Source organism: Pan paniscus, chromosome 20 (genome assembly GCF_029289425.2).
Source record: "Pan paniscus chromosome 20, NHGRI_mPanPan1-v2.0_pri, whole genome shotgun sequence".
NCBI lineage: Eukaryota > Metazoa > Chordata > Mammalia > Primates > Hominidae > Pan > Pan paniscus.
The window spans coordinates 54,214,808-54,240,782 of record NC_073269.2 but is presented as its reverse complement, the minus strand read 5'-3'; the positions used below and the strand labels follow the sequence as shown (position 1 = coordinate 54,240,782).

The window sequence follows — 25,975 nt, the reverse complement described above, 5'->3', positions numbered from 1 at the left end:
CAGGAGAGATCTGGCAGACAGTGGATGTCAGGGTGAGGAGGCAGGAGGAATGCCTCCAGGATCTCCCTGGATGACTGGATGGATGACAAAGCCGTCGGCAGCTTGGGACCCTGGTGAGGGGCAGGCACCTGCAGGGGGCATTAATCACCCCAGCGTGGGGCAGGCATGAGCAACCTCTATCTGTGGGCCCCCAGGGCCATCCAGGAAGTTTGGAAACAGGGGTCTGAGGCTCACCAGGTCTGGCTCAGAGCCCAGGGTTCGGGCTGGTCAGTGTAGGAGGGATGACCACCCACTGGTGGGTTCTCATCCGCCTGGGGAGAGGATGTGCTGGGAGCACTGGAGCTGGCTTAGGGCCATGGGCACCAACATTTAGGGAAGGCGGGGGTTTCAGGCTTTCATGAGAGGACAGAGGGACTGAGAAAGATTGACTTGGATCAGGAAAGAGTTACGGGCTTATGGGAGCCAGAGGAGATGAGACTCAAGATTTTCTCACTCATTCACTCAAGATGTGTTTCGGGAGCACTGACGTCATACCAGACCCAGCACACATGGGGTCGGTTAAGAATACTCTGAGCTGCAGGTAACAGAAAACCCAACTACATTGGCTTGGACAAAGAAGGATCTGTTTTTCTCACAAAAGAAGTTGCAGATGCTGGCTTTCCTGCCCAACAATCCGTGGCAGCCGGGGCCTCTTCCACTGTCTCATGCCTCCACCCTTGATGGGTCGTGTTCACACTCACACTGCTCTCCGTGCCGCCTTGTGGCCCCCGTGGCTGTCCAAGTCCCGGGTTTGTTGTGAGTTGTTGGCCACTTTGGAGAATCCCGTCCCCTTTGATGTGTGATTCGATAACATCCCATTGGTGAGGCTCACACTGTCGGCTCTCCCATTTGTGGCAGTTTCGCTTCAGGCGCGAGGCCCACCCTCATGTGCTCTGTGCCGCGGCTGAGCATCCGTGGACTGAAACGCGCACTTGTTCGTTCATTACGGATTGCTTTCCCTTTCATTCTTTTCTGTGTTAGGGTTAGGGCGTTATCTCGATAGGTGTAGGCAGGTTATGTTATCTCCACATTTCATTTCAGACCAGAAAAGAGGTGACACACAGTATCTGGTGACAAGGGTGTGTTGGTTCTGATAGGTTGAGAGCTGCTTGTCACAGCTGTCACCGTGACTTGAGGCTCCATCTCCCCAGCTCTTACACCCAGGCGCCCACGGGACCCAGCTCTGGACAGTAAGTGGGGCCAGAGCACATCCCACGTCTGTAAGCTGGTGGCTCCAAAACAAGCCGAAGGGTCTTTGGTCACTGCCAGAGATGTTCATGACCCGCCAGAGGAAAGGGTCCCTTGGCCTTCTCTGCTCTGTCCACACTCACTTCCCTAGTGACCTTGCCCGCCTGTGGCTTTAAATCCCATCCGCGCCCTGATGACACCGGCCCAGATGTCTCCCCTGAGTGTGGTCATGCTCGTTCATCCACCGCTTTCCTGGCTCCACGTGCATGTTTGCTGACTTCCTACAGCCAGCGTAGCTGGGGGCACGTTCCCCAAGCCATTTCTACCAAGTGGGTGAGCGTTAGACACAGGGAGGTGCAGGGACTCGCCACAAGCACACACAGCTGGAGAAAATTCATCCAGGCCGCGAGAGAAGGGAGACACGCAGCCACAACTGTCACCCTCGACACCCCCACCCGCGCTCTCCCCTGAAGGTCGGCAGCTGGAGTCCGTCCGGGCTGAGGCAGCCGAGAAAGGCGACGTGGGGCTGGTGGCCGAGAACAGCCGCAGCACCCAGAGGCTCATGCTGCCACCACCTCCACTCACTGCCTCCGGGGTCTTCAGCAAGTTCCGCGACATCGCCAGGCTCACTGGCAGTGCTGTGAGTGGGGCGGGCCGCTCATCCCGGACCCCAGACATCTTGGGGACCTGAGGCCACGCGTGTGTCAGGAAGGCTTCTGGGTAGACCATCGGCTGGGTCGCATCAGTCCTTCTCATGGGGTGCACAGCTTCCTCTCCTCCTTCCTGCACCCAAGCCTAGGGGAGTCTCCTCTTCAGAGTCTAGCAGACCTAATGCCATGGCTGCCACATGACAGGACTCAGTTAATACTTCCTGGATAAAGGGAGAGGGAGGCAAGGAGGAGAGCTAGCTCGTTCTTACTGCCCTAAGAGTGGGCAGCCATGGGAGCTGGGACGTGGGGATGGGGTGAGGGAAGGAGGGCAGGTATTCCAAAATGCAGGGCAGCAGCACGGCTGGTGGGGTGGAGGTGTGGTCCCTGCCTTCACCAGGCACTGACGGCTCTTCCCCTGACTCTCCAGTCCACAGCCAAGAAGATAGACATCATCAAAGGCCTCTTTGTGGCCTGCCGCCACTCAGAAGCCCGGTTCATCGCCAGGTAAGCGTGTGGGCCTGTGAGGCTACAGAGGGGGACTGCAGGCTCGGAGGTGAAAGGAGGGAGGGACTGGCAGCTGGAATCATCACAAATGCCCTGACCATCCTTGGATGAGAAAAGCATGAGCAGGAGGCCCAGCCCCTAAAGAGTGGGAAGGGACACCATTTCCTTTCACAGGCCAGCTTCTGTCCCTTGGTAGTGCTGTCTAGAGAAGGCCCCTGGGCCCCTGTGGGTGAAGCATGCTGTGATTGATTGGTGAGGTCTGCCTCGGCTTGGGCGCGGGCCCTGCAGCAGGAAGCCAGGGTTTGTTTGCCATGACAGTGAGAGCAAATCCATTGAGGGCTCACATCATGGAGCATTTCTTGGGAGCCCTGCCCTGTGCTCCGTGCCTTACCTCATCAGTTCCTACCAGCAACTCTGTGAGACTGGTCTTGTTACCCTCACCTCCAGTTTATAGAAGGGGAAGTGGAGACATGGGGAGGCAAACTAAGCCACTTGTCTCCTGCCACTGGCTCAAAGCAAGGACCATCACAGCCACCAGGGCGGGCGCCAGGCTCAGTTCTCTCCCTGACTCATCCTCCTCAAGCCTCGCCAACCCTTCAGGGCAGCTGAGATGGGAGGTGCTGGTGCACCTACTTGTGCCCCTCCCCAGTCCATGCTAGTGGGCAGGATCATTACCGCCTGGCTCAGTTTCCTCATCTGTCACATGGGGCTGTGTGATATCTGGGGTCCCTTCCAGGCTCTGAAGATTCTTCTGGTTTTTGAGGAGAGGGTCTACATACGTCAAGGTCGAGGAGATCAGAGAAGGGAGGAGGCAAGATTGGGGAGGTGCAGACAAGCCCCCTTCCCTGGCCTGCTCTCTCCCCAGGTCCCTGAGCGGACGGCTGCGCCTTGGGCTGGCAGAGCAGTCGGTGCTGGCTGCCCTCTCCCAGGCAGTGAGCCTCACGCCCCCGGGCCAAGGTGAGCTCCTGTGGCCCGTCTCTGCATCCCTCGCTGGAGTTACCTCAGGCTTCCCCCCTCCTCTTCAGAGGCCCATGCCCGCCCCTTCCCCAGCGGGCCCCTGCCATACCAGGCTCCTCTCTCCTGGGTGGTGGGGGAGGGGGCGTCTTGGGCCGCGGCATCTGCATTCCTTGCCATACAGCAAACCACCCACTGCACCCTGGTGTAGCCAAGGATGTGGGCGCCTTCCAAAGCCTCTGGTGGGTCTTTTCTTAGAATTCCCACCAGCCGTGGTGGATGCTGGGAAGGGCAAGACAGCAGAGGCCAGAAAGACGTGGCTGGAGGAGCAAGGCATGATCCTGAAGCAGACGTTCTGGTGAGAGCTGGGCAGTGGGTGGAGTTGCCAGGGGCTGTGGGCAGAGTGCCAGGGTGGGGGTGGAGCCAGAGGAGCAGTGGGTGGGGCCAGTGAAGTGACGGACAGGCATCACCAGTGCCGGTCACGGGGTGACTGAGAGCAGAGGTGGTGATCTAGACAAGGCTGGTGCTTGGCACAAGGATGGTGACAAAGATCAGGAAGGTGGCAAACAGTGAAGGGTCAGTGACCCCAGGAGAGGTATAGAAAGACGCTGACAGCAGCCAGGCACAGTGGCTCACGCCTGTAATCCAAGCACTTGGGAGCCCGAAGCGGGCAGATCACTTGAGGTCAGGAGTTTGAGACCAGCCTGGCTAACATGGTGAAACCCTGTCTCTACTAAAAATACAAAAATTAGCCTGTAATCCCAGCTACTTGGGAAACTGAGGCACAAGAATCATTTGAACCCAGGAGTTGGAGGCTGCAGCGAGCTGAGATCACGCCACTGCATTCCAGCCTGGGCAATAGAGTGAGACTCTGTCTCAAAAAAAAGAAAGACGCTGACAGCAAGGGAGGGCAGCCGGCAACGTGAGGTTTCTGAGTTCCAGACAGGGCTGTGCATGCAGAAAGGCCTTAAGGGACCCAGAGAAGAGCAGGTGACTGACACATGGTGAAGGGTCTTGACAGTCATGGAGAGGACATCCGTGGAGCGGCCACAAGGGCTCCAGAGAGAGCCATGTGGAGGGACCTAGGCCAGCAGCTGACCCAGGGCTGGTGACTCCAAGATCATGACTGCCCCAGAGAGGATGTCAGAGGCAGGAGGGCCGATGGCAGTTCCACAGATGCCCTCAGAGCACCTGCTCTGGGCCAGGGCCCCCCACTGGGTGCTGAGCAGAGACCGGTGAACAGGCCCGGGCAGCAAGCTCAACTCTGCCTGCACGTGGGGCTCTACCAGCTGCTGACCTCAGGCCTACCCCACACCAGCTACATCAAAATCTTTGTAGGTGGAACCTAGCCTTGAAAACCTTTGTCTATTTTTATTTTGTTTGAGACGGAGTCTCGCCCTGTCATCCAGGCTGGAGTGCAGCAGCACAATCTCAGCTCACTGCAACTTCCACCTCCAGGGTTCAAGTGATTCTCCTGCCTCAGTCTCCTGAGTAGCTGGGACTACAGGCACATGCCACCACCCCCAGCTAACTTTTGTATTTTTAGTAAAGATGGGATTTCACCATGTTGGCTAGGCTGGTCTTGAACTCCTGGGCTCAAGTGATGCACCCACCTCGGCCTCCCAAAGTGCTGGGATTACATGCCTGTAGGCATGAGCCACCATGCCCGGCCAAAAGCCTTTTTTTAAAAACTATATTCTTGAGTGGTCTCACGTGTAGCCGAGTAGAGAATCGCTGGTCTCGTGGTGACAGATAGGGAACAGGGGCAAGGCCAGACTAAGGGAGACAAAGCAACAGATAGTGACACGAAGGGAGAGCACAGAGACAGGGTGGCAAGAGGAGCTTGGCAGGTGGTGACTGAGTGGGCAGAGGCATCCAGGAGCCCAGGCTTCTGGGAGCAGGCCGAGCTCTCTTTCCAAACTGTGTGAGTTCTAGAAAGGCTTCCCCTATCTTGTTCTCACCCCCCACCCCAGCGAGGTTCCCGACCTGGACCGAATTATCCCCGTGCTGCTGGAGCATGGCCTGGAACGTCTCCCGGAGCACTGCAAGCTGAGCCCAGGTACAGGCCCCAGGGGTGCTCACCAGCCTGGCAGTAGCCCTGCTCCCTCCTGAGTCGGCGTGAGGGTGGCCATCGTAGGCGCCCCTCTCAGAACTTGCAGAGTCCTCCCCCACCAAAACCGAATGCTCCTCCCTGGTGCTGAAACCCACTGCTTTTCTCCTTGGAATTTCCCCTTGTGGAGTAGATAGCGTGTAGGTGACACTGCTGTGATAAACAGGAGCCGGGCGTGGTGGCGTGTGCCTGTGATCCCAGCTACTCGGGAGGCTGAGGTGGGAGGATCGCTTGAGCCCAGGAGTTCAAGGCTGCAGTGAGCCGTCATCGCGCTACTGCACTCCAGCTGGGCGACAGAGTGAGACAATAAATAAGTAAATAAAAATGGGCCAGAAGGCAGTGGGTCAGGCCAGATAGAATTTCTTTCTGTCACACAGAAGTGTCCAGAGCAAGGGAGGTGGCCAGGGAAGGTACAGGTGTGCAGCTGTGTCCCAGGGATGACCTGGGGACCCAGGTTCCTGTGTCCCTCTGCCCTCCAAAGGTTGTCACCCCAATGTCTGTGATCAAATGTGGCTCACTTCTCTGTTCTAATTGTGGGAGGAGGGACGCAGAGGAGGGAGGGGAGGCAACCAGATTCCTTGCAAGGATGTGAGCCAGACATTGCACATGCTGCGTGGGTTCCAATCACATGGCCTTTCCCAGCTGGAAGGAAGGCCGGGGGCTGTAGTCCCCAGTGGGAGGCTAGGTCCCCTTCTAAAACATGGGAGGCTTCGTGACTGAGTAGCAAGAAAGCAGAATGGTCCTGGGGCCCATTAGCAGTTCTCCTCGCCATGTTCCCCCTCTAATCCATTGCCTTCCCTCTCCTCTAACTCACTCTCCTCCTTTCCCAGGGATTCCCCTGAAACCAATGTTGGCCCATCCCACCCGGGGCGTCAGCGAGGTCCTGAAACGCTTTGAGGAGGCAGCTTTCACCTGCGAATACAAATATGACGGGCAGAGGGCACAGGTATGGGGAGTGGGACATGTCCCTTCCACAGACAGGAAAACGTCAAAGAGCAGGGGTGTGGGGTCACTGAGGCCTGAGCTTCAAGCCGGCCTGCGCCACAGACTGCTGAGCCCTCGCTCATCTCTCTGGGCTTCAGCATCCACCTCCATGCAGTGAGTGTGTTCTTTTTTTTTTTTTTTTTTGAGACAGAGTCTCACTCTGTCATCCAGGCTGGAGTGCATTGGCATGATCTCGGCTCGCTGTAACCTCCGCCTCCTGGCTTCAAGTGATTCTCCTGCCTCAGCCTCCCAAGTAGCTGGGACTACAGGTGCCCGCTACCGTGCCCGGCTAATTTTTTGTATTTTTAGTAGAGACGAGGTTTCACCATGTTGGCCAAGATGGTCTCGATCTCTTGACCTCATGATCCACCCACCTCAGCCTCCCAAAGTGCTGGGATTACAGGCATGAACCATCGTGCCTGGCCTCTAGGGTGTAGTCTTAACTACCTCACCAGCTTATCCGAAGCTACAATCCTCCAGAGTCCTGACCGATGATAGTGGGAGCTCATGAAACGTGGGCTCCGCTGATGCTGCTGGTGGGTGTGTTCATTTTAACAGCCGTTCTGGGAGGTGCCTACATGACCCCTTCATGCTGTGACATGCATGTGTGTCCTGTGATCCAGGGCCTCAGGTGTCCTTGGTCCTGGGGTCTGTAAGAATGTGTTGTGTCTCTTCTGTCCTGGCAAGTGTGGGGCCTTCTCACCTGGGGATAGGTAAGCAGGCAAAGTGGGCGGAAGCCACAGGGCTCGGGGCAGTTACAGGAAGTGGACCCCTGAGGAGACCAGCCTGGCCAACATGGTGAAACCCCATCTCTACTAAAACCACAAAAATGAGCCAGTGTGGTGGCGTGTGCCTGTAGTCCCAGCTACTCGGGAGGCTGAGGCAGGAGAATTGCTTGAACCCGGGAGGCAGAGGGTGCAGTGAGCCAAGATCGTGCCACTACACTACAGCCTCCACGATAGAGTGAGACTCCATCTTTAAAAAAAAAAAAAAAAAAAAAGGGTGGATCCAACAGACACAGGATCAGAGATGGATCTCCAAAATAGTGTTGAGAAAAAAGACACAAGATGATTTACGATAGTGACAATGATTTCTTGACAACTGTTCCTGGAAATAATAACAAACATATAAGATGCTATATATGCCGCCCTGCTCAAGGGCTGTGACCGGACTGTCTTAAAATAAATAGACATAGAGGCTGGGCGCAGTGGCTCACGCCTGTAATCCCAGCACTTTGGGAGGCTAAGGTGGGCGGATCACCTGAGGTCGAAAGTTCGAGACCAGCCTGGCTCTACTAAAAATACAAAAATTAGCCAGGTGTGGTGGTGGGCGCCTGTAATCCCAGCTCCTTGGGAGGCTGAGGCGGAAGGCTCTCTTGAACCCGGGAGGTGGAGGTTGCAGTGAGCAGAGATTGCACCACTGCTCTCCAGCCTGGGCAAGACTCCGCCTCAAAAAAAAATCAGAATGAGATCTAGAGCATAATGACATTTAAACAAATCAGCACCCACATGCAGCAAGGTGCACGTGCCTACATGGGGACAGGTGTAGGGATTGGAAATGAAGAAGAAAATGATGGTAGGGCCTTCCAGAGCAGGGCTGGGAGGTGCTGTTGGAACTGAGGAGATGATTCGCTCAAGTCTCTGCACCAGTTCCTCCTCCAGAGCTTCCAGAACCTTCTACCAGTGCAGGTGGGGTCAGAAGAGAAAGCTGAGGCCACATGAGGGGACTCAGCTGATTTCCCCTCCCTTCTCCCATCGTGACAGATCCATGCCCTGGAAGGCGGGGAGGTGAAGATCTTCAGCAGGAATCAGGAAGACAACACTGGGAAGTACCCGGACATCATCAGCCGCATCCCCAAGGTGGGCGTCTGCCACGCACTTGCACTCTGCCAGGGTCTGTGGTCAGGGGTGCAAAGGCCTGAGGCCCATCTAGGCCAGTGTGGCACAGTGCGGGGTTTATTGGGAGGAGATCAGGTTGCGTTTGGCTGCAAATGACAGAGCACTCAGTCCTGCGTGGTGTAAGCCCATATGATTTTTTCTCACATCTAGAGGCGGGCACCCCAGCACCGACTTGGCTGAGCACTGATGTCCCCCTGAACCCAGCTTATCGCTACCTCTATCCCCTGCTGTCCTTGGCTGGTTGGCTTTTAGTGCCAATGCTTGTCCCCTTAGAGTTTCCCAAACAGATGTCACTCTTCCAGACAGAGGGAAAAGGGATTCTAGCTTGAGTTAACACTTTCCTGGACACCTCCCACCCACAACCCCTCCCCCGCCATGGACTGCAGCTGGGAGTCACTGTCCAGCACTGGGTTCCATGGCCACCCTAGTGCAACAAAGCCTCGGAAAGCCAGAGTCCAACTCTGCAGCCTCTCCAGCCAGGAACGCGGGGAGGAGGAGTCAGGACGAGTTTGGAGGGGGCCAGCCCGTGGATAGGCCCCAAGCCTCAGAAATAGCAGCTCAGTCATACAGGGCTGGGCCTTACAGGCCCCAGAGTTGGGGACTTCTCTGCACCCAGTAGGAGTCTCGTGCCTGTTCAAGGAGTCCCCTATCAAACAGCTTTTCTCTTTGCCTGCCCCTAATTAAATAGGAAATAAGTTATTTAAGAAAGTAGGGGGCACGGTGCCCATCATTCTGCCTGTTAGAGACAGTGACGGAGAGAGGCACAGTTCAGTGCACGTGTTAGGGGAGCTCCTGTTCAGTGCCAAGCACTGTTCTTTAAATCAATTTTCTTAAGATGTAATTTCCCTAAAAGTTAGTGATTTTCAGTGTGCACTATGCTGTTTGATGAGTTTTGAAAAGTTCATACACCCAAGTAACCGACACCCCAATGAATGTATAAAATATTTCCACATTCTCATCATTCTAACATATTTCCGCTGGGCGCGGTGGCCCACGCCTGTAATCCCAGCACTTTGGGAGGCTGAGGCGGGTGGATCACCTGAGGTCAGGAGTTCAAGACCAGCCTGGCTGACATGGTGAAACCCCGTCTCTACTAAAAATACAAAAATTAGCTGGGTGTGGTGGCACGCACCTGTAGTCCCAGCTACTTGGGAGGCTGAGGCAGGAGAATCGCTTGTACCCAGGAGGCGGAGGTTGCAGTGAGCCAAGATTGCACCACTGTACTCCAGCCTGGGTGACAGTGAGACTCTGTCTCAAAAAAATAAAAATAAATAATCAAATATTTCCTTGTGTCCCTGGCCAAGTGAGTCCCCCTCCTCTGCCCCAGACCGTGCATGTGCCAGAGGCAACCCCAGGTCTGCTTTTTTGTCGCCACAGGTTGGTTTTGCCTGTTCTAGAGCTTCCTGTTGGTGGTATAATACGGCACTGGTCTCTTGCATCTGGCTGCTTTTGCTCATTCGTTCAGCAAGTGTTTTATTTGGCATCTGCTCTGAGCTAGGCCCCGTGCTGGAGGCTGGGAGTGTAGCAGGCCTGCCATGGTCTCTGCCCTCACTGAGCTCACTGCCCAGCAGAGCAGGCAGACCTTCACCAGGGATTTCTGCAGTTGGCTCTGTAATTATACGTGGAGCTCCGGGCTCCACGGGAAAGGACCAGCGTTCTGTGAGCCTATGTAACAAACAGGCCTGGCCGGTCGCAGTGGCTCCTGTAATCCCAGCACTTTGGGAGGCCAAGGCGGGTGAATCACTTGAGGTTAGGAGTCTGAGACCAGGCTGGCCAACATGGCGAAACCCTGACTCTACTAAAAATACAAAAATTAGCCGGGTGTGGTGGCATGCTCCTATAGTCCCAGCTACTTGGGAGGCTGAGGCAGGACAATCACTTGAACCTGGGAGGCAGAGGCTGCACTGAGCAGAGATTGCACCACTGCACGCCAGGCTGGACAACAGTGGGAGACTGTCTCAAAAAAGAAAAGAGGCCAGGCGTGGTGGCTCACGCCTATAATCCCAGCACTTTGAGAGGCCAAAGCAGGCAGATCACTTGAGGTCAGGAGTTCGAGACCAGCCTGGCCAACATGGTGAAACCCTGTTTCTACTAAAATACAAAATTTAGCCAGGCGTGGTGGCATGTGCCTGTAATCCCAGCTACTCGGGAGGCTGAGGCAGGAGAATTGCTTGAGCCTGGGAGGCAGAGGTTGCAGTGAGCCAAGATTGCACCACTGCACTGCAACCTGGGCGACAGAGCTAGACTCTGACTCAAAAAGAAACAAGTGTGGCTTAGACTTGATGTCAGGGAAGCTACCTGGCTCCAGGATACAACATGAATGCTGCCCCCGGCTTGGGCAACACAGTGTTCCCTTGAGGAAAAGAAGGCTTCCCAGTGGAGGAGACAGACAGGGGCAGGGGTTCTAGAGGGAACAGCACGTGCAAAGGCCCAGTGGTGGAAGAGGCATTGCCCATTTATTTGAGAAACAGAGAGGCTCACGTGCTCGGGCGAAGAGAGGCTCAGGAGGCCAGGTGAGGCGAGGGACGACCCAGGCTGACCTGGGAGAGTCCCCCCAGCTTTGGGGAATCATGGGGATGGTTTTTAGCAGGGAGGTGCTGTGATTGGATTTGGGGCTTGCCACTGTCACCCTGGCTGCTATGGGGAAGCTGGATTGGAGGGGGTCGGTGCAGGACAGGGAAGCCCAGTAGGTGAGGCTGAGCAGGGAGTTGGTGGGAAGTGGACAGCTTAGGAAATCATCAAGTTCACTGAGGAACTGAATGTGGGTGACAGGAGGAGGGAGATGACAAGAGCTCCTGGGTTTCCAGCTTGTGGACCAAATATTACATTCTCAGAGACATTAGTTTCTGTCTCCTCTTGGTGGGGAGTAAGGGAAAAGCATCTGTGTGCACCTGCCTCTTTGTTAGTGCATCTTGAGAGCTGCAGAAGGAAAAGGGAATTTATCTCCCCGTGTTTGTCTTTCCACCTCATCTTCCACCTCTCTCAGGCCCTGGGTCTCTCCCTTCACTTTTCAGATTAAACTCCCATCGGTCACATCCTTCATCCTGGACACCGAAGCCGTGGCTTGGGACCGGGAAAAGAAGCAGATCCAGCCATTCCAAGTGCTCACCACCCGCAAACGCAAGGTAGCATCACCCGCTCCACTGCCTGCCAAGGCCCCGTACTTCCTCATCTTCCACCCAGTCCTGGCTGCGGGTCCTGCCCAGTGCCCAGAAGGGCAGAGTGTCAGTCTGGATGCAGTTCTCTCAGCCTTCTGCAGGATGGCTGCCACAGCTCCAGCCATCACATTCTCATCCCAGCATCCCTAGTGGGAAGAGAGGAAGGGCCCTTTTCCTGCATCTCTGTTGTTTTACTATGAAAGATCTGTTCTGGAAACCCCCAAAACCTGCACCCCACAGGTTTCCCCTTTTCCATCTCATTGGCCAGAACTGTGCCACGTCACTGCCATTAGCTGCAGAAAAGCTAGGAGAGCAGATATCTGGTGAAGGGGAATGAGGTTGTCGGAATTAGCTGAGAGCCGTTACGATCCAGCACCTGGAGCCAACAGTATGGCCGCCCTCACAGATGGGCAGCCAGTTAGGTGGGGCGAGAGGGAGACCGGTAGATGAATGCTGTCGGCCTCAGACACAGTGCCCCATCTCACCATCCTACACTCATGAACTCCGTTGTGCCCCAACCCAGGAGGTGGATGCATCCGAGATCCAGGTGCAGGTGTGTTTGTACGCTTTCGACCTCATCTACCTCAATGGAGAGGTGAGTTCCAGCTTCCTGTGCAGGGGCAGCTGAGGGGTGACAGGGTGGGGTGTGAGCCTGCCAGCTGCCAGTCTGACTTACATTTCCGACTCTGCCACTTCACATGGCCAGGAGGCCACACTTGGGCAGCAGTTCTCAAAGTGTGGTGTGAGGGCCCTTGAGGTTCCTTAAGATTCTTTCAAGGATATCTTCGAGGTCCCTCTCTTTCCAACTCCACATTGGCATGAGGTGGATCTTCCTCATGTCTTGCAACCAGAAGAGTGTGTCGCAGAAGCATGCAGGAGAACCCAACCTCTGTTAAGCCAGATATTAGAGGATTTGCAAAAGTGTAAAATAATGCCTGTAGTCTCACCAGTTTTTCAAAACATAGGTTATGTTTCATCAAAATATGTTATTTAGAGCCAGGCACTGTGGCTCACACCTGTAATCCCAGCACTTTGGGAGGCGGGAGGATCTCTTGAGCCCAGGAGTTCAAGACCAGCCTGGGCAACATAGAAAGACCTTGTGTCTATTTAAAAAAAAAAATTATTTGGGTTAGCATATTGGATTTATTTTTTTAATTTCTCATTTTAAATTTCTAATAGGTATAACTATAATATTACGTAACCCACATGAACAAGCTCTATGGAGTGAGTCTTGAATTTTTTTTTTTTTTTTTTTTTTTTGAGATAGAGTCTTGCTAGTCACCCACGCTGGAGTGCAGTGGCGTGATCTCAGCTTACTACAACTGTCTCCTCCCAGGTTCAAACAATTCTCCTGCCTCAGCCTCTTGAGTAGCTGGGATTACAGATGTGCACCACCACGCCCAGCTAATTTTTGTATTTTTAGTAGAGACGGAGTTTCACCATGTTGGCCAGGCTGGTCTCGAACTCTTGACCTCAGGTGATCCGCCCACCTCGGCCTCCTGAAGTGCTGGGATTACAGGCATGAGCCACCACACCTGGCCTTGAATAATTTTTAAGAGTGTAAAGAGGCCTCAAGACAACAGTTTGAGAATGGCTTGCTTTAGGGTGTTAGGAATCTGGAGCCAGGCCACATGCCGTCATATCCCAGCCCTAACCTTCCTAGCGGCATGGCTACAGATGAATGACTCAGCCTCTCTGTGTGTCAGTTTCTTGATCTACAGTAAGGAGCTAACAGTGGCAGATGCTTTATCTGTTAGGGTGAGGGCTAAACGGTGGGATGGGGTGTGGAACTCAGTAGCTAGTACATGGAAGCTCTCAAAAAAAATTAGCTGCAATCATCAACATCCCAGATAATCTTTTTTTTTTTTTTTTTGAGACGGAGTCTCACTCTGTTGCCCAGGCTGGAGTGCAGTGGCATGATCTCAGCTCACTGCAACCTCCGCCTCCTGGGCTCAAGCGATTCCCCTGCCTCAGCCTCCCGAGTAGCTGGGATTACAGGCGTGCACCACCACGCCTGGCTAATTTTTTGTATTTTAGTAGAGACGGTGTTTCACCATGTTGGCCAGGATGGTCGTGATCTCCTGACTTCGTGATCTGCCCTCCTCAGCCTCCCAAAGTGCTGGGATTTACAGGCGTGAGCCACCACGCCCGGCCCATCCCAGATGATAATCTGGTAGATGAACCACGATCTTGTGGTAACTTGGTCACTTCTGTCTTATTAATGGATATTGATGATCAAGCATCTTTTCAGGTTTGTTGGCCGCGTGTATTTGTTCCGTGACTTGCCTCCGCGTGTCTTTTGCCTGCCTGTCTGGTGGGTTCTCACTCATGTCTTCCTGGTCTGTAAACGTTTTTTCTCTGTTAGGCCCATCTGTCCGTCGCCGGGACAGGTGGAGCTGGTAGTGGTTCTAATGCAGAGATGCCTTTGGTGCTCAAACCCCCAATTTCATGATGCAGACTGACGTTTCACTACATGAAATTACTGTAGGAAGACAGTCGGAGTCTGATTTTTGTTTCCCGTGATGTCTGGGGAGAGGAAAGTCAAGTATCAGGTGCTTTCCAAACACTGGATACTTTGTGGGTTTTTCTGCAGGATTTGATCATCCCTGCTCAGCTGGTTCCTTTGTCTCCCATGAGCATTTCAAATACTTCTTCTCATTCCTTCAAATATTCCTTCTTTAAACTTTATTGATGGCCTATTTTGTTGTATAGGACTTGTTTGAGCTATTACTTTTACAAATTTTTTTATTAGTAGTAGTTGAACATGGATGAACTATTTTTATGTAGTCAAGTATATCATTTTTTTTCTGTTTAATGTGTCCTCATCCCCATGATTTTTTTTTTTTTTTTTTTTTTTGAGACACAGCCTCACTCTGTCGCCCAGGCTGGAGTGCAGTGGTGTGATCTTGGCTCACTGCAGCCTCCGCCTCTGGCGTTCAAGTGATTCTCCTGCGTCAGCCTCCCAAGTAGCTGGGATTACAGGCACCCACCACCACACCCAGCTAATTTGTGCATTTTTAGTAGAGTCGGGGTTTCACCATGTTGGCCAGGCTGATGTTGAACTCCTGACCTCAGGTGATCCACCCACCTCCGCCTCCCAAAGCACTGAGATTACAGGCATGAGCCACTGCAGTAGCCTACATTTCTAATTTTAGAGCTTCTAGTAGCCATATTAAAAGGTAAGAAGAAACAGATAAAATCATATTTTCTTTAATCCAATGTCTAAGATATTGTCCTTTCAATGTGTGATGAATATAAGAAATTATTAACATGGAATTTTACACTCTTTTCTTGGATTAAGTCTTCTAAAGCCAGTGACTGTTTTGCCCTTGGCACATCTCAGATTGAACTTGCTACATTTCAAGGGCTCAATTGCTACACATGGCTGGTGGCGGCTACACTGGGTAGCACGGGCTCAGCTGATCTTCCCAGACATGCCCCGAGTAGGTATTGCTGCATTTTACAGATGGGAGCTCTGAGGTGCACAGAGGGAAACGCTTGCCTGAAGTCACCAGCTAGGAAGTGTGTGGCTGGGATGTAAACCTGAAATGGTCTGACCCCAGATAAATTGTACCTGCTTAACCCTTGTGGATCCTCTCTCTCATCTTTTCATACAAAATGTTCATGAGCACAATTTTACAACAGAAAAAAACTGTCCATGGAAAACACGTGAATGTTCCCCTGGAGGGCAAGCGGTGAAGGTAGTTTAACATCATCACAGAGAAGCCCTGAGCAAAGGGCAGACCAGAAACACTGCGCGTGGATGGGAACCGATCGAACAAAAGAGAAAAGCAATTCAAAGCCACAAGACGGATTAGTCAGTGTTGACATGTGGAGACAACTGCTTTGTCCTTTGTTTAAAAACATTCAGATCACCCCCTTCCTCTCTGACACACACTCTTGCAAGGTCCAGCTGGAACTGATTTCAAAGCAAAACACAAAACTGTAAATGTGCTGGAAAAACTCAGTGAAAACTTTTGGAATTCTAAGGAAAGGAGGACTTTTTTTTTTTTTTTTTTTTAAATTATCTTGGGGATGAGGCTGGATGCAGTGGCTCACGCCTGTAATCCCAACACTTTGGGAGGCTGAGGTGGGTGGATCTCTTGTGACGTGCACCTGTAGTCCCAGCTACTCGGGAGGCCGACGCAAGACAGTCGCTTGAATTCAGGAGGCGGAGGCTGCAGTCAGCCAAGATCGCACCACCGCACTCCAGCCTGGGCGACAGAGCGAGATTCCGTCTCAAAAAAACAAAAACAAAAAAACCTGATGAGATGCCCATAAAGTGTTAATTCAAGCTCCAGCAAGGCCGCAGCCCCCCGTCTGATGCTCCTGAAGTCACTGACTCTAAATGGTGTCGGGCCCTCTTGCCAGTGACTAGCCCCATGCTTTAAGCTCTTGGAATCCTTCTGATGTCGGGGTTCTTCCCTCAAGGCTTTCCACGAACCCTGTCACTAGTTGTGACCCGCACATGTCCTGTTTGCCTCACATTTAGGGCTTATTGTCTTTATTCTCACAAAGATGTCTCATCTCTCTTCTCCCCGCCGGCCCTGCAGTCCCTGGTACGTGAGCCCCTTTCCCGGCGCCGGCAGCTGCTCCGGGAGAACTTTGTGGAGACAGAGGGCGAGTTTGTCTTCGCCACCTCCCTGGACACCAAGGACGTCGAGCAGATCGCCGAGTTCCTGGAGCAGTCGGTGAAAGGTGAGGGTGCTCACTTTTCTCTCCTGAGGTCCGCAGCTTGCGCTGACCCCGGCCTCCCAGCCTGTCCCCAGTCCTGGACCGTTTGACCAGAATCCTGCCTGCTCCGGCGCTTATGAGGCAGGGCTTCCCAAGGACCACGCTTCTGTGTCTCCCTCAGACTCCTGCGAGGGGCTGATGGTGAAGACCCTGGATGTTGATGCCACCTACGAGATCGCCAAGAGATCGCACAACTGGCTCAAGGTGATTCCCGACCCCCAACCGGGCCTTCTCCGCCCCGGGTCTGGAGGTCTGTCCCAGCTGGGCAGTGGATTTCGAGCCTCCACTGTGTCCCCTGTCTGAGCTCAGGGCCCCTTTTCACAATCCCACACCAGCCCCCTGCTGCAGGCAAGTTCAGACCTTCTCCCTGCTGCAAGCGCTTGCTCACGAGTTCTGATGGAGAACAGCCCCAGCCCGAGCACCGCACATCCCACGAGGTGCAGCGTGATGAGGTTTCTCTCTCCTGAGCCTGCCGCCTGTGTCGGGCCAGGCTCTTGGGCAGGAATTAAGCCAGGACATGAATAAGAGAAAGTCAGGCAGGAGTGGGCGCCATGAAGAAAAGCAAGTCAGCTCCGGGCCAGCAAGGGGGCGCTGGGAGTGCCCCGGATGATCAGGAAGAGTCTTTCCCAAAGTGAGGGACAGAGCACTGGGGAGGAAAACACCCGGTGCAGAGACCCTGAGGGAGGAGCAGGCTCTGCGTGTGCAGGGAGCAAGGGCAGGCGAGGCGCGAGGTGAGCTCAGAGTGGGGAGCAGGCCCCAGATGAGGCAGCACCTGGGGCCACTGTGAGATAAAACTGGATCTTCCTCTTGAAGGTTTCAGGAAGTCAGTGGGGGTTCCGTGCTGGGAGTCACAGTCAGGTTGTCATTGTGCGAAGCTCCTGGGGTTTCCCCTCGAGTGGAGGACGGATGTGTTGAGGGCCAGCAAGCAGGAGCCTGTCATTAGTAAGAGTTGATGGATGTTTGAGTGGAGAGGGGCAGTGAGGGGTGGACAAGGGGACTGGAGCGGGAGGCATTGTGGCACTGAGCCGGCCAGGCCTGCTGACTAGCTCTTCCTGTGTACTTATGTCTGTCTGTGGCTGGTTTCCCTCCAGCACAGACCTTTCCTGTCTCAGGAAATAGCACTGTTGTGCCCCCAGGGCTGAGCTTCTGCCTGGCACATGGTTAGCACTTAGTGAACGTTTCTGAATGAATGGGAAAATGCTCTCCCTTTGGAGGAGTGGCCGGAGTGAGTTGGCCACGTCTCTGTCCTGAGGGAAAGACGGCGGCAAGGCTGACTCCTGAGGTCCCATCGATCCCGCCTGCGTTTCCCATTTGTTCTTATTTATCTATTTATTTATTTTGAGACGGAGTTTCGCTCTCATTGCCCAGGCTGGAGTGCAATGGCACGATCTTGGCTCACTGCAACCTCCGCCTCCCGGGTTCAAGCGATTCCCCTGCCTCAGCCTCCCGAGTAGCTGGGATTACAGGCACACGCCACCACGCCCGGCTAATTTTGTATTTTTAGTAGAGACGGGGTTTCTCCATGTTGGTCAGACTGGTCTCGAACTCCCGACCTCAGGTGATCCACCCGCCTCGGCCTCCCAAAATGCTGGGATTACAGGCATGAGCCACCGCGCCCGGCCCCATTTGTTCTTATTTAAACCTAGAAACCCTTCCCATGTCCAGTCTCTTCCCAGGGGCCATCCTTGGGGTTCCTTCTGGAAGTTCCCTTCAGACTTACTTCCAGTCCCTCCTCAGTCCACCGAGGAGCCCCTCCCCAGCAGTGAGGGCCCCGCCTTGGGCGCTCCCCCTTCTCATCTCTTGCCTCCCCTTCTCCCAGCTGAAGAAGGACTACCTTGATGGCGTGGGTGACACCCTGGACCTGGTGGTGATCGGCGCCTACCTGGGCCGGGGGAAGCGGGCTGGCCGGTACGGGGGCTTCCTGCTGGCCTCCTACGACGAGGACAGTGAGGAGCTGCAGGCCATATGCAAGGTCCTGGGGAACTGGGGCTGATGGCAGAAGCAGGAGGGAAGGAGATTAGACTCCCGGGGGTACTTCCTATTGCACAACCCAGACTGAGGGGCGCTCACATCCCCCTGTGAAGGATCCGTTCTCCCCAGTTTTTATTTACTTTTTCTGGTTCTATGAGCAACTCTTGCTTCATATAGAAAAACAGGCTGGGATAGAAAGATGTCAGGAATGTGTGTCAGTGAGAGATTGAGATTAGCTACAAATAGTGGTGGCTCACATAAGAAAATAATTTTTTTGTTATGAAATGAGAAGTGTGGAGGGGGCAGTCTGATGCCATTAGGGATTCAGGTTCCTCCTCTCCCCACATTTTTTTTGTCCCCACATTTTTTTTTCTGCCACGTGCCTCTGGCCTCATCATCACAATGTGGCTGCAGGAGTTCCAGCCCTCATGGCCAATGCCTGCTCCACGCACCAGGGAAGAGCAAAGGGCGTTGGACCCTGAGTCAGCCTCAGCCAGTGAACACCTTCTGCTCAAGTTCTGTTGCTCATCACTTTGCTCCGTGGCTCACCCCTAGCTGCAAGGAATTCTGGGAAATGTGAAGTGATTTACTTTTTTTCAAGTTAAAGTCTTTCTTAAAGCTGTGCACATTTTGGACTAGATTTTCTTACGTATTTCCTATATTCCCCTCTCCGACAAATTTGGGTCTTTTGCCACAGAAACAGAACAAAATATCACCTAGAATCGTACTGCCCAGAGACACGCAGTAGTGACATTTGAGGGAATGTTTTATTTACATTTTTGCAAAGTTGTGATCCTTCTCTATGAGTAATTTTCTTTTCTGCCTTTTTACCCTGGAAGTACTTTGTTTTCAATGTTGTATATGTCCTTAAGCAATATGGCAACAGGACCTGAATGCCTGCACAAGAGTTTTCAAGTGCTGTGCCCCATAGCACATAGTGCTGTGTCCTGAACCAGCTCCCTGTGGCTGTGTGGGGAAGTTGTTGCCAGCTTTGTTCTTATGGGTAACGTGATTACTTAGTGTCCGTTAACCTAAACGATCAGTGACAGAAGTGATTTTTATAATTCACAAATATTTTGGCCACCAATCTGCATTGTCACCATTTTGCATTACTTAGAATAGATTTTTAAATGAGCTATTGCCAGGACAAAAGGCAAAAAGAATCCTTAAGACTCTCAATGCAAAAGGGGCTTTCCAGGTGACGTTTATATTGGTGATTATTGCCCACTTGCTGCATATCTGCCAGCATCGAGCATTACTGCTAATTTTTAAAGCCTTTCCTATTTTGGTAGGTGAAAGAAGCTCTTGGCAGTGTTAACATTGGAGATGGGCTGGGCATGGCCACTCACGCCTGTAATCCCAGCACTTTGGGAGGCTGAGGCGGGAGGATCACTTGAGCCCAGGAGTTCGAGACCAGCCTGGGCAACATAGTGAGACCCCACCTCTACAAAAACTTTTTTTAAAAATTAGCCAGGCGTGGTGGCGCATGCCTGTGGTCCCCACTACTTGGGAGGCTGAGGCAGGAGGATTGCTTGAGCCCAGGAGGTGGAGGTTGCAGTGAGCCAAGATTGCACCACTGCACTCCAGCCTGGGTGACAGAGCTAGACCCTGTCTCAAAAAAAAAAAAAAAGACTGGAAGTGAGGACAGCCAGTTACTGGGCAGTGAGGATGTGGGTGGGCATAAGGGAGTGACTTCCTGGGGCCAGGGAGACAGTGGAAGCAGCAAGAGTTTCTCCATAAAGCGGAAGACAGGGAGTGGTTCCCGGCAGGCCTGCTGGGAGAGCATTCCCACCCGGGAGTCTCTGGCTGGATGCTCCGCACCCCCAGCTCCCTACTTCCCTGGTTTTCTGTGGATACTGCATAGACCAGAAGGGGGTGGGGGCCACGAGTGTACACAGCTTTAGATGGCAGGAGCAAATGCTGGGCCTGTGGCCGGCTGAGCCTCTGACCTCCCACTTCCTCCCTGCAGCTTGGAACTGGCTTCAGCGATGAGGAGCTGGAGGAGCATCACCAGAGCCTCAAGGTGAGCCATGGCGGCTGCACCTCAGCCTCCACCCCTCTCCCCCCTTCCCCTGACAGCACAGTCCTTCCATGCAGGGCTCTTGGCTTCCACCATCTTGGGGCTCCAGGTGTGGGCAGGAGGGCAGCAGGCAGTGGAGCTGGCTTTGGAGTCCAGCATCTCCGGGTTCATGTCTCAGCACTGCCAGCTCTTAGCTGGTGACCCTGCTCAAGGAGCCTCACCTCCCCAAGCCCTGTGCCTCATTCACACCAGGGGTTAGCCACAGGACACAGCAGGTGCCATAGCTGCTCCTTGTGAAGTGCCTGTGAGCCCTGATCAATGTGAATGTATGTTGTCATGGTCACAGGCATTTCAGGCATGAGTGTCTGTCCTACATATTGGATCTGTATTAGTTTATTTTCATACTCATACTGCTATGAAGAAATAACCCAAGACTTGCCGGGCGTGGTGGCTCATGCCTATAATCCCAACACTTTGGGAGGCCAAGGTGGGTGAATCACCTGAGGTCAGGAGTTCAAGACCCGCCTGACCAACATGGTGAAACCCCTTCTCTACTAAAAATACAAAAATTAGCTGGGTGTGGTGGCACATGCCTGTAATCCCAGCTACTCAGGAGGCTGAGGCAGAAGAATTGCTTGATCCCAGGATGCAGAGGTTGCAGTGAGCTGAAATCACACCATTGCACTCCAGCCTGGGAAACAGAGTGAGACTCTGTCTCAAAAAAAAAAGGATCATTTATAAAGAGAGGTTTCCTGGACTCACAGTTCCACACGGCTGGGGAGGCCTCACAGTCATGGCAGAAGGCGAAAGAGGAGCAAAGGCACATCTTACATGGCGCCAGGCAAGAGAGCGTGTGCAGGGGAACTGCCCTTTATAAAGCCGTCAGATCTCGTGAGACTTCCTCACTATCAAGAGAACAGCACGGGAAAAACCTGCCCCCATCGTTCAGTTACCTCCCACCAGGTCCCTCCACGACACATGGGGATTATGGGAGCTATGATTCAAGACAAGATGTGGGTGGGGACACACGGACCCTGACACCATCTCTGTCCCACTCTTTGGTTCTCTCTCTCCATTGCCCTCTCTCTCTACATCTCTGTCCCTGTCCCACTGTGTCTCTGTCTCCTTCCTCCAGGTCTCTGGCCCTTTCTCTGCCTCTTTTTGTCTTTAATGTCCTGCCTCAGCCCCCAGGGCCTTTCATTTCTTTCCATCTCCCATTCCTCCCAACTCCCACCTTTCTCAACTTTTTACTTCAAGGGGGTCTTGTTTCTTTTCCCTTCTTTCACTTTCTGTTTCTATTTCTATTTCTGTTTACTTCAAGGGGGTGTCTTGTTTCTTTTCCCTTATTTCACTTTCTATTTCTGTTTACTTCAAGGGGCTGCCTGTTTTTTTCCCTTCCTCCCTCTCCCCAGCCCTCCAACACACTTGGCCTTGACTTTGAGATTCCAGACCCTCTGTTCCTCTCTTCCTCTGCTCACTGCAGGCCCTGGTGCTGCCCAGCCCACGCCCTTACGTGCGGATAGATGGCGCTGTGATTCCCGACCACTGGCTGGACCCCAGCGCCGTGTGGGAGGTGAAGTGCGCTGACCTCTCCCTCTCCCCCATCTACCCTGCTGCGCGGGGCCTGGTGAGTGGCAGAGGACCTGGCCGTGGCCCTGTGTGGGATTCTGGGCGGGCACACAGAGAGCAGAGTAGGGAGGGGACCTTGGCTCACATCTGCTCTTCCAGGTAAGGATCAGGAAGAGGAGCTTGCATTTTATTTGAGTGTCAGATAAAAAGATCAAAACATTTTTTCTTTAAAAATGGGCCGGGCATGGGGGCTCGTGCCTGTAATCCCAGCACTTTGGGAGACCAAGGCAGGCAGATCACTCGAGGTCAGGAGTTCAAGGCCAGCCTGGCCAACATGGTGAAACCCCATCTCTACCAAAAATACAAAAATTAGCCATGTGTGGTGGCGGGTGCCTGTAGTCCCAGCTACCCAGGAGGCTGAGGCAGGAGAATCGCTTGAACCTGGGAGGCGGAGGTTGCAGTGAGCCGAGATGACACCACTGTACTCCATCCTGGGTGACAAAGCAAGACTCTGTCTCAAAAAAAGAAAAAAAAATTCTTTTCTTAAATAAAAGAATTCCCAGGCCAAGCACAGTGGCTCATGCCTGTAATCCCAGCACTTTGGGAGGCCGAGGCAGGCAGATCACTTGAGGTCAGGAGTTCAAGACCAGCCTGACCAACACGGTGAAACCCCACCTCTACCAAAAAATACAAAAATTAGCTGGGTATGGTGACCCTTGCCTGTAGAGACGGGATTTCACCATGTTGACTAGGCTGGTCACAAACACCTGGCCTCAAGTGATCCGCACACCTCGGCCTCCCAAAGTGCTGGGATTACAGGCGTGGGCCACCATGCCCAGCCAAGAACTTACATTTTTTATCTAATTTTTAAAAATGTTTTACCATGCTGCACGTTAGACAGCCAGGGACCCTTAGTAACAAGGCACAGGAGCCGGTGTGTATCCGGCCCTTGCTGTGCAGTGGGCGCTGTGTGGTCATCAGCGTGTCACTCATAGACACTCATTTAATCCTCTCAAAATCCCTAAGACGTAGTGACACAAACATCTCCATTTTACAGTGAGGATGTAGAGCCCTAGAGAGCCTGAGTAACTGCCCCTGCATCACGCGGCTCCTGAGAGTTGGGAGCTGGGATTGGAATCCCACAGTCAGATTCTAGAACCCATGCCCTGGCGCCGTAGTTCAGCCTCTCAGCCCGAATTACCGTCATTATCCTAACGGCTGTAGCAGGTGGCATTTTTTTTTTTTTTTTTTTTGAGTTGGAGTCTCGCTCTGTCGCCCAGGCTGGAGTGCAGTGGCGCAATCTCAGCTCACTGCAAGCTCCCCACCTCCCGGATTCACCCCATTCTCCTGCCTCAGCTTCCCGAGTAGCTGGGACTACAGGCACCCGCCGCCACACCCGGCTAATTTCTTTTTGTATTTTTAGTAGAGGTGGGGTTTCACCGTGTTAGCCAGGATAGTCTCCATCTCCTGACCTCGTGATCCACCCGCCTCGGCCTCCCAAAGTGCTGGGATTACAGGGGTGAGCCACTGCACCCGGCCAACAGGCAGCATTTCTTGAGCACTTACTGTGCCCGGGTACGGTTCCAAGCACTTTGTCAACTTGTTTAATCCTTATGACAACCCATCGTTCAGCCCTGTCGTGTGGATCAGGAAACAGTCCAGAGTGGAGGAGGGAGGAGACTGCACAGGGGGTCGCTGGGGCTGGACCGCAGGAGTCTCCATCCCGCTTCTGCAGGTGGATAGTGACAAGGGCATCTCCCTTCGCTTCCCTCGGTTTATTCGAGTCCGTGAAGACAAACAGCCGGAGCAGGCCACCACCAGTGCCCAGGTGAGGCCCTGGGAAGCAAGGGTGGGCCGCCCAGCTGCTTGGCCCTACCAGCTTTTTAGCGTGGTGGCCTCTCTGGAACCTTGTGGAGTTGGGAGCAGCCAGGGAGCTTCTGACCACCCCGTCCCACCCTCTCTCCGCAGGTGGCCTGTTTGTACCGGAAGCAAAGTCAGATTCAGAACCAACAAGGCGAGGACTCAGGCTCTGACCCTGAAGATACCTACTAAGCCCTCGCCCTCCTAGGGCCTGGGTACAGGGCATGAGTTGGACGGACCCCAGGGTTATTATTGCCTTTGCTTTTTAGCAAATCTTCTGTGGCAGGCTATGGTTTTTGAGAGTCAGGGGAGGGGTGTGTGTGTGAGGGGGTGGCTTACTTGGGAGTCTGGGATTCATCCCATCATTTCTTTCAATAAATAATTATCGGATAGCTACTTTGTGACAAGGTCTGTGCTGGACTCTGGGGGCAAAGCTGTCATGGGTGTCACCTGCATAGCATGTAGCCGTGGCCTAGGAACTGCCAGAGCCAGTGCCAGCCATGGAACTGCCTGCAGTGGTGGGCGTCTTCTGTATCTGCTCTGTGCAGTGTGACCGCCACTGGCCACCTGCAATGCCCGAGCCCTTGACAGGTGGCCAGCATGACAGAGGATGCGAATTTATTTTGTTTTGTTTTGATTTTGTTTTGAGACAGAGTCTCGCTCTGTTGCCCAGGCTGGAGTGCGATGATGAGATCTCAGCTCACTGCAACCTCCACCTTCCGGGTTCAAGTGACTCTCTTGCCTCAGCCTCCCATGTAGCTGGGATTACAGGAATGTGACAGCACGCCCGGCTAATTTTTGTATTTTTAGTAGAGATGGGGTTTCGCCATGTTGGCCAGGCTGGTCTTGAACTCTTGGCCTCAAGCGATCCACCCTCCTCAGCCCCTCTAAGTGCTGGGATTACAGGCGTGAGCCACCACACCCAGCCATACCAAATATTTTATTTAATTGTATTGGACAGCAGTAGTCTAAAATCTTTACATACATATATTTTTTAACTTGTTTAACCTTCCAGCCATCCCACAGGGAGGCACCATCGTGAGCCCTGTTAAGGAAGACAAATGCAGTGTCTTAAAATAACACAGATGTATTCCCTTAACAGTTTTGGAGGTCAGACGTTCAAAATCAGTTTTACTGGGCTAACATCAAAGTGGTGGCAGGGCCGGTTCCTTCTGGGAGCTCCAGGAGAGAAACTGTGTCCTTGCTTTTTCCAGCTTCCAGAGGCCACCTGGTTCCTAGGCTCGTGGCTTCTTCCTCCGTCCTCAAAGCCAGCAGCATCGCGCCTGCAAATCTCTCTCCTGAGGTCATCAGGTCACGTCCTCTCCTCCATCAGATCTCTGTTTCTCTCTTCCAAGCACTCAAGTGGTTACATTTAGGGCCCCCTGGATGATCCAGGATAATCTCATTTCAGGATCCTAACTCAATCCCAAAGTCCCTTTAGTCACATAAGATCGCACATTCACAGAGACCAGGCACAGTGGCTCACGCCTTGGGGAGGACTTGGGGAGGCTGAGGTGGGAGGATCACTTGAAGCCAGGAGTTCAAGACTAGCTTGTGCAACACAGCCAGACTTCATCTCCTCTAATTTTATTAATAAAATTAATAAAAATGTAAAAGGGCCAGGCGCGGTGGCTCATGCATGTAATCCCAACACTTTGGGAGGCTGAGGCAGGTGGATCACCTGAGGTCAGGAGTTCGAGACCAGCCTGGCCAACATGGCAAAACCCCGTCTCTACTAAAAATACAAAAATTAGCCGGGCATGGTGGCGCGTGCCTGTAATCCCAGCTACTAGTGGGGCTGAGGCAGGAGGATCACTTGAATCTGGGAGACAGGTTGCAGTGACCCGAGATCGTGCCACTGCATTCCAGCCTGGGCGACAGAGCGAGACTCCATCTCAAAAAAAAAAAATAGATCACATCAAAGGTTTCAGCAATTAAGACCTGGATATCTATGGGGGCTGTTATTATTCCAGCCACCCCACATGGGATGATATGTTAGAGGAAAACCACCGGGAAATGGTCAGACAAGGCAAGCAGGATGCCTGGAACACCCACCCAGCCCTGGGCACCACGGGGCTGGGTTGGGGAAAACAGCTGCACTCGGAGTGGGGCCCAGGCTTGGGTCTTCCAGAGCAGGAGGCCTCTAACCTCGGGGCCCAGCGTGGAACATGAGCTTCTGGACATGAGAGTGTCAGGATGTCCTGATACTCCCGCAGGGGGGACAGAGGGCTCCCAGCCGTCCCCTGCCCCTCACACTCTGTTTCTGCCTCTCACATCTGCCCTCCCTTCTTCCCTTCTCTCTCATCAGGTTCCTCTGTCCTTGTCTCCCACCCGCC

General features: G+C 53.3%; 1 protein-coding gene across 8 annotated transcripts in view; it reads left to right on the top strand.

The window, feature by feature from the left end:
• Positions 1-24,031, top strand: part of LIG1 (DNA ligase 1) — a 54,000-nt gene extending 29,969 nt beyond the window's left edge. For all 8 annotated transcript variants that reach the window (XM_034945457.3, XM_034945462.3, XM_003814100.5 and 5 more), the window contains 16 exons: positions 1,701-1,867; positions 2,305-2,381; positions 3,247-3,338; positions 3,594-3,693; positions 5,309-5,394; positions 6,276-6,391; positions 8,193-8,288; positions 11,342-11,452; positions 12,009-12,080; positions 16,039-16,183; positions 16,341-16,423; positions 18,039-18,191; positions 20,160-20,213; positions 21,694-21,837; positions 23,515-23,607; positions 23,748-24,031. In XM_034945457.3, coding sequence (XP_034801348.3) covers positions 1,701-1,867; positions 2,305-2,381; positions 3,247-3,338; positions 3,594-3,693; positions 5,309-5,394; positions 6,276-6,391; positions 8,193-8,288; positions 11,342-11,452; positions 12,009-12,080; positions 16,039-16,183; positions 16,341-16,423; positions 18,039-18,191; positions 20,160-20,213; positions 21,694-21,837; positions 23,515-23,607; positions 23,748-23,831 — 1,673 coding nt within the window. In that variant the 3' untranslated portion in view covers positions 23,832-24,031. The remainder of the gene's footprint in view (positions 1-1,700; positions 1,868-2,304; positions 2,382-3,246; positions 3,339-3,593; positions 3,694-5,308; positions 5,395-6,275; positions 6,392-8,192; positions 8,289-11,341; positions 11,453-12,008; positions 12,081-16,038; positions 16,184-16,340; positions 16,424-18,038; positions 18,192-20,159; positions 20,214-21,693; positions 21,838-23,514; positions 23,608-23,747) is intronic.
• Positions 24,032-25,975: the final 1,944 nt, after the last annotated feature.